Genomic DNA, 7718 nt, shown 5'->3' on the forward strand with positions numbered 1-7718 from the left:
TTTTATTGACCAATTTTGATTAACATTAAATAACAAAGTAAGCCAGAAACATGTATGTATGTTTGTAACATGGAATGATATTTTCATTCAGATGTGTGGATAAAATGAGTATAAAAGAATTTCCACCTGTTATAGCAGATTACTACAGTTTCATAATGCATATTTTATTGTAGGTTTACAAAATTGTTTCTTACAAAGTAAATTTTTCATGTTTACAAAATTTTAACAAAAACAAATGCACTGTATTATTACAAACAATAAACCTTTTAAAAAGATATTTTTGACTTACAGTATTTTTTGCATCAAATTTACATAACTGGAAATATTCAAAGTATAACAAAAATATAAATATATATCACTATATATGAACTTGTTTTTCTTAAATGTCATTGTGCAAAGTCAGTGTGTTCTTTTTTCCCTTTTATTTATACTAAATTCAAAGAGACAGAATTTAGAACTCTTTTTATTTACTAATATAGTAAAGTACTGAAACTCCCTAAAACAGAACATTGGTGCTGTAGCTGCCTAAACATAATCTTTGTATCCTACTGTACTGTTAGCGAACAATTCCAAAAGAACAGTACAGCTGCCCAAAGTACTGATTTCAGACATTTTCAGTCCCATGTATGGTGAGCAAGTACACTCTGAAACTCCCATGGCCTTAATACACCCAAATACTTTATGAAATGTGGACACTTTGGAGCAGCAGAAGCATTTTCACAGGTAGCAAATAGAGGAAGAATGTACAAGCTGTGTAGAGTATTTCAGTGTTTATCTACTGTTTGCAAGTCCGAGGGTTTTAATTCATAGAAGCCAGAGGGGATGGATGGATAGAGATATGTATTCAAGAAAGTTCTTCTTCATAATTTCCTTTATCAGCCATACAGATGTCTTCCTGGGAGTTTAATTCCATTCATTTAAGATGAAAATACCTGGAAGGAGCAAATAGACTCCCTGCCAAGAGACAGAAAAATGAAGTTGGGTTTAATAAAAAGGCATTGGCAAATAATAACATTGCTTTCACTATCTTTTAAACAGGAATGGTGAAGCCAAGAAAGTTACATTTGAGCAGTTTGTTTCCACCACTTTCTAATATCATTTCATTTTGCTATTTTCTTGTATTGAAATACTGTATTTTTACTTATAAAAATGAATATATATTATGAATTGTTTTACATCATCTGCAAGTGAACTTAGTTAAAGCATATGCTATTAATTATAACATTAATTTCTAAATCAAATATGCAAAAATACACCTAGCTCATGCCATCTGTTTGGGCTCTCATTGGGCTCAACTAGGTAATAACTAGATTGGATGAATGGTGATGAACTCGGAATTCTTGTACACAACACACCAAGAATACCTCAATGAATTTATCACTCATACAAATAAGTGTGTTTGATGGATAGTGTTTCCTGGGCTTGTGAGGTATTCTGGAATTCCTAAAACAATTTGCTCCACACAGTACTTCCACGGACTCCCGGAAAAGGCTGGTTGGATGTGCCACAACATGACTCCATCTTACATTGTGCAGACGTTTGACAGTGATGTGAATGGTTTGTACAAAAAGTATGTAAAAGACAGAATAATTCTAATCCAATTTCCATGCATTGTGATGACACTTATATTGTACGTTGGTCAAATCTACCGGATTCATTCAGTTATAAGCACTTCCTTGTTACAGTGGAAGTTGAGAGGTCTGCTTGCACAGCTAGGGAAGTGGAAGCTGAATAAGTATCTGCTTCTGACTCAAAATTCCTCAGTTCACATCATCTCCATGTGGGGACGTGGAGCAGAAAGGGGACGAGAGCCCGAGAGATTCCTCACCAGTAACAGCACTAGAAATGCAAATAATTACTGTAATTTCTGTTAAAAAAACCCTTGTGCTGGTACAGTTGTTAATGCTGGTGCCTCATCCCAAAATGTGTGCATGTCATTTCATTAAATGTCAGGGTGTGTGTATGAGTGTGTGAAAGACTGGTGTGAAAGATTTGGTGCCTACTTTGTGCCTATTGTTGTCAGGATGAACTCTATCTCCTAGGAAAGAAAGGCCTGCTGTACTGTAAATGTGCCAAAATGTAACTTTCTAAAAACATTTTTATCAGCTCCCTGTTGAAATCCTCATATACATTCTCACTTGAGATTTTTTACAAAGAGTTACTTTTTCCTTTTTTTTTTTTTTTAATTTCTTTGTCCCAACTGTTTAATGTTTTTTCTTAAGATGTATGGCTTGGAAAATTGTCTGGCACTTAAAAAAATCTAAATTTTGAAAGCAGATTTGTTAAAAAATCCCCAGTTTTTATTACTGATTTCACAGGCCGAAGTGTGAATCTCCCACTCTTAGATGTACTCCACTTGTGTTATTTTTGTCAATTATGAAAGAGGTGAGATTTACTGTACTGTATGCATGAATGACAAAATATTTTCAAGTCTGGATTATGGGAAGATTCTGAACAAGTAACTGAGAATCTAGTAGATTACACTGCTTCACTATAGGTGTGCATTGGTAAAATCTGTGATCTTTATTATTCTCTCTCAAGCATGCCATATGGTAGTCACCACCCTCACAGTACTTGACATTCTTACCTGCAGTAGTTTGTGCCACATTCAGAATGATCCCTACAGCTAGAGCCCACAGGTCTTTGGGTAATCCAGCGCCACAGCATAGACCTTCTCACACGGTGTACAAGGTGGACTTCCACTCCATGGGATAGAGCAGCAGCCTGGACCTGCATGGATGGGAGAAAGTTCTTAATACAGGAAAGTGCTTTACAACACCAAACTTTGCTATGCCCCTGTTATCAGACTAGTTTGTAAAAAATGGCATTTGTCTTTCCAGCTTAATGACATTTAACCCCTCACTACTCTGAGACATGTTCGCTTCCAGCCTGGAGCATTTAAACCCCATGAAAAGGAAAAAGGCACTGACAATTTATGCCCAAAGAAGCATAAGTCAACTCTGTACCCTCTCTTTAATTTATTTTCCAATATACTCTATATGTATTGCTTATTTCTCCGTTCTTTTCACCTATTAATTCCATGCTCACTAAATACTTAATCTCCAAACTGCAGTGTCTACACTCTCTCTGGAGAAACCCCTCACATTTTTGATAATTTATTTGAATGGGAATGTGCATATCTTGCTTCTGCTTTGGGAGTAGGACACCTGTGTCATTCAGGTAGTTCAGTAATTGTGAGGCTTAAGTTACCAGTCTCAAAATGTACTCTGGGATAACAAGTGCTCCTATACTACACCAATATCGCCTATGTTAAAAAGGTAATTCAAACCACTGAGATTGTACATAAATGCATGCTATAGAAGCTGTGATGATTCTTACCTGTAGATCACAGACTGAAGCCATTATAAGGAGGGTAGCAAGCAAAATGTGAATTCCGTTCCTCATGCTGAAGTGATAATCCGCAAGAGTAGCTTTGAATCAGCCAGGGTCTATGTGCCTTTATATGAGCACCGATTATCTGCTGATTACACACGTGGAGGTCAATGAACAGTGTTACCTGCTTGGACTGATATCGTACAAAGGGCAGATGTAATTACTGATCTCTCCACATGTTTTACTTGTCACCGATTGCATGTTTTTACTGTAGGGTTCATGTAGGAATGGACCTAATTTCTCAAACTTACAGTAGCAGGCCATGGTTATACTTCACTGTTTTAAAATAGAGCACTTGAAAAATAACTTCAGGCCACAATTGTACGCATGTGTTTATGGTGTTGTCTGCATTAATATGTACACACTGCAAAAAGTGAAAAAGAACAAGCTTGGTAAAGTTTTAGGTGGAGTTGCCTTTACTAAACTGTAGGGCACAACGGGGGCTATTTCTTGAGATTTACACATGGGTACTCAAGTAATAAAAATAAGAGAAATAAAGCATACCATCTAAGAAATCTTACTTAAGAGCTTTAACACACCAATACAATTATGCAGTGCCTTTCCTATATTTGATAGTGATTTATCTTTTATATAGTTAACAATTCATTTCTATAGTACTATAGTACTTCATTTCTGCTTGTTACACTTCATAATATCTTATTATTATTATTTACTGACTTTTCTTTCTATCATATAGTGCCTTTTCTGTATGTCTGGATGCCTTTAGTACAGGGCTCTACCTGTCTGCTTTGCTGTGCATTTTATGTGTTTGCTTATATTTTTCATTTAGCTTTTAAAGTCAGTTCTTTAACAATAACATAAAAGCACAATTGACAGTTGGAGAAGACTAAGTTTCACAGAAATACCCAAGCACTCATAAATACATTAAGTAAATTGTGTAGGAGGTAGTATCAGTTTAGGGTTTTTTAAAACTTAACTTGAAGGTGACTTCTGATGAAGTGAGGTGAATTTGGGGTTGGTCTATTTTCTTAAAAGCATTTACAGTGGGATGCAAAAGTTTGGGCAACCTTGTTAATAGTCATTATTTTCCTGTATAAATCGTTGGTTGTTACGATAAAAAATGTCAGTTAAATATATCATATAGGAGACACACACAGTGATATTTGAGAAGTGAAATGAAGTTTATTGGATTTACAGAAAGTGTGCAATAATTGTTCAAACAAAATCAGGCAGGTGCATAAATTTGGGCACAGTTGTCATTTTATTGATTCCAAAACTTTTAGAACTAATTATTGGAACTCAAATTGGCTTGGTAAGCTCAGTGACCCCTGACCTACATACACAGGTGAATCCTATAATGAGAAAGAGTATTTAAGGGGGTCAATTATAAGTTTCCCTCCTCCTTTAATTTTCTCTGAAGAGTAGCAACATGGGGGTCACAAAACAACTCTCAAATGACCTGAAGACAAAGATTGTTCACCATCATGGTTTAGGGGAAGGATACAGAAAGCTGTCCCAGAGATTTAAGCTGTCTGTTTCCACAGTTAGGAACATATTGAGGAAATGGAAGACCACAGGCTCAGTTCAAGTTAAGTCTCGAAGTGGCAGACCAAGAAAGATTTTGGATAGACAGAAGCGGCGAATGGTGAGAACAGTCAGAGTCAACCCACAGACCAGCACCAAAGACCTACAACATCATCTTGCAGCAGATGGAGTCACTGTGCATCGTTCAACCATTCGGCACACTTTACACAAGGAGATGCTGTATGCGAGTGATGCAGAGGAAGCCTTTTCTCCCAAGCACAACAGAGCCGCTTGAGGTATGCTCAAGCACATTTGGACAAGCCAGCTTCATTTTGGAATAAGGTGCTGTGGACTGATGAAACTAAAATTGAGTTATTTGGGCATAACAAGGGCGTTATGCATGGAGGAAAAAGAACACAGCATTCCAAGAAAACACCTGCTACCTACAGTAAAATATGGTGGTGGTTCCATCATGCTGTGGGCTGTGTGGCAAGTGCAGGGACTGGGAATCTTGTCAAAGTTGAGGGACGTATGGATTCCACTCAGTATCAGCAGATTCTGGAGACCAATGTCCAGGAATCCGTGACAAAGCTGAAGCTGCGCTGGGCTGGATCTTTCAACAAGACAACGACCCGAAACACTGCTCAAAATCCACTAAGGCATTCATGCAGAGGAACAAGTACAACATTCTGGAATGGCCATCTCAGTCCCCAGACCTGAATATAATTGAAAATCTGTGGTGTGAGTTAAAGAGAGCTGTCCATGCTCGAAAGCCATCAAACCTGAATGAACCAGAGATGTTTTGTAAAGAGGAATGGTCCAAAATACCTTCAACCACAATCCAGACTCTCATTGGAACCTACAGGAAGCGTTTAGAGGCTGTAATTTCTGCAAAAGGCGGATCTACTAAATATTGATTTCATTTCTTTTTTGTGGTGCCCAAATTTATGCACCTGCCTGATTTTGTTTGAACAATTATTGCACACTTTCTGTAAATCCAATGAACTTCATTTCATTTCTCAAATATCACTGTGTGTGTCTCCTATATGATATATTTAACTGACATTTTTTATCGTAACAACCAACAATTTATACAGGAAAATAATTACTATTAACAAGGTTGCCCAAACTTTTGCATCCCACTGTATGTTTATCTATCTATCTATCTATCTATCTATCTGTCTGTCTGTCTGTCTGTCTGTCTGTCTGTCTGTCTGTCTATCCATCCTGTAGTGCTGTCTATTTCTCAGCATGTGCTTGTCTACAGTATGATGCCTTGTACATCTATTAAAAATGCATATTAATTTATCTTTTATTATATAGTACCTTTTTATTTATTTGTCCATTTTACAGTTCCTTTTCCTATGTCTAATGCGACTCACAAATCCATTACACAAGTGCACTTTCAGCTGGTCTTGCTTTAAGACCAACAGTTATACACACTGAGTCCCTGAAACTCTAATTTGAACATCGGCCATGAAACGTGTAGACCTCCTTGTTCCTTGTAAAGGCACGGCATCACTTCTGTTTTGTTGCTGCAACACACTTACGGTGTGGCAAACCTTTACCTCCCCAGTTACAGTCCTACCTGGGTTTAGTTCCAACTATCAGACTCTTTCCAGTTAGCTAGTTTTTGTTTCTGCCAGGCAAATTGAGAGAATGAGGTAGAGGTGATGGTGTTTGAGTGATGCTCATCCTGAGTGTGACAGATATCCCAAACTCAAAGCTGAGGCTAGGCTTAATGGATATCTTGAAAGCTCATACTGTTATAATTGTAATTAACATTTTTGATCTAGAGAAAATTATTTTCAGTAATTGTATTATGTTTTTTATTATATATAATATTACATATTTTATTTTATGTATTATATTATTGTTTATCAAATGCATTGCTATTTTCTCTATCATTACTTTTATGATGGCTGCCGTTTTAGGCTGTTTTTCCCATGTCTGCAGCCATGTTTTTTGTTAAAAACAGCGATTAGTGGCTAAGCACATGACTTGTGATATCATAGTATTGTAGAGACGGATCAGTATTAAGAAGAGTAACGAAAAAGTGTTTTCTAGATAAATCGAGTGGTCTTTTTGTCACAGCATTGTGGGTATCAAGCAGAGGTGTCCAACTCTGAAACTGAAGGTCTGCAGTGGCAGCAGGTTTTCCTTCCTGCCACTTTCTTCATCAGTGACCAATTTGTGCTGTTAATTGACTGCTTTTCCCTTCATTTTAACTGCCACGTTGTTTAACACTAAGTCTACTAAATTGCTTCTTTTTCCTTAAATGGTAGCCAAACAAAAATGAGATGTTAAGTGAGCCAACAGATGACCAACTAATTTGTGCCATCAAACTCCGACCAGTTGCTCTCCAACTACTTTCTTAATTAGAAGCCGATTATTGTTGTTAACTAAACCCATTATTTAATTCCATGGCTTGTTGATGCTCTCATTCTACCACAGCAGACATTTCCAGAATTGTTGATTTTCTTTTAAGACCACCACTAAATTGTTTTGCTGATATGAGCAGATCAACTTTATTAAGACCTTAACCATTCTTTTTTTCAGACGTTGTTGGACAATGGTTAGCTGCTCATACAGTATATTGGTTCCTTTTATATCTTATTATTGTTTGACTGCTAATTAAGGTAAAAGAAATAATTAAGGGGTCTAAGTCTAAAATAGCAAGTCAATTAAAATGAAGGCAAAAGAAGTTAATTAATAGCAAAAACTGGTCACTAGTTGAGAAAATGGTTAGAATGAAAACCTGCAGCCACAGTAGCCCTCCATGATAGGAGTTCGACACCCCAGCATAAACTAATGAGGTACCATGCCGTAGTACAGAGGAC

The 7718-nt window shown here is 36.8% G+C and overlaps 1 protein-coding gene across 1 annotated transcript; it reads right to left on the reverse strand.

The window, feature by feature from the left end:
* Positions 1-365: 365 nt before the first annotated feature.
* LOC120527401 (liver-expressed antimicrobial peptide 2) lies at positions 366-3426 on the reverse strand. Its single transcript, XM_039750776.1, has 3 exons — positions 3340-3426; positions 2588-2730; positions 366-954 (listed from the first exon to the last, which is right to left on the reverse strand). The coding sequence occupies exons 1-3, from the start codon at positions 3403-3405 to the stop codon at positions 918-920; spliced, it is 246 nt and encodes an 81-aa protein (XP_039606710.1). The 5' UTR covers positions 3406-3426; the 3' UTR covers positions 366-917.
* Positions 3427-7718: the final 4292 nt, after the last annotated feature.

This window comes from Polypterus senegalus, chromosome 4 (genome assembly GCF_016835505.1).
Source record: "Polypterus senegalus isolate Bchr_013 chromosome 4, ASM1683550v1, whole genome shotgun sequence".
Lineage (NCBI taxonomy): Eukaryota > Metazoa > Chordata > Cladistia > Polypteriformes > Polypteridae > Polypterus > Polypterus senegalus.

Bases quoted from the DNA above. Each gene is read 5' to 3' on its own strand.
- LOC120527401 (XM_039750776.1), bottom strand. From the start codon at position 3,405: ATGAGGAACGGAATTCACATTTTGCTTGCTACCCTCCTTATAATGGCT. The intron at 2,731-3,339 runs GTAAGAATCATC...CCATCCATGCAG, and splicing joins CTTCAGTCTGTGATCTACAG to GTCCAGGCTGCTGCTCTATC. The intron at 955-2,587 runs GTAAGAATGTCA...GTCTCTTGGCAG, and splicing joins TGTGGCACAAACTACTGCAG to GGAGTCTATTTGCTCCTTCC.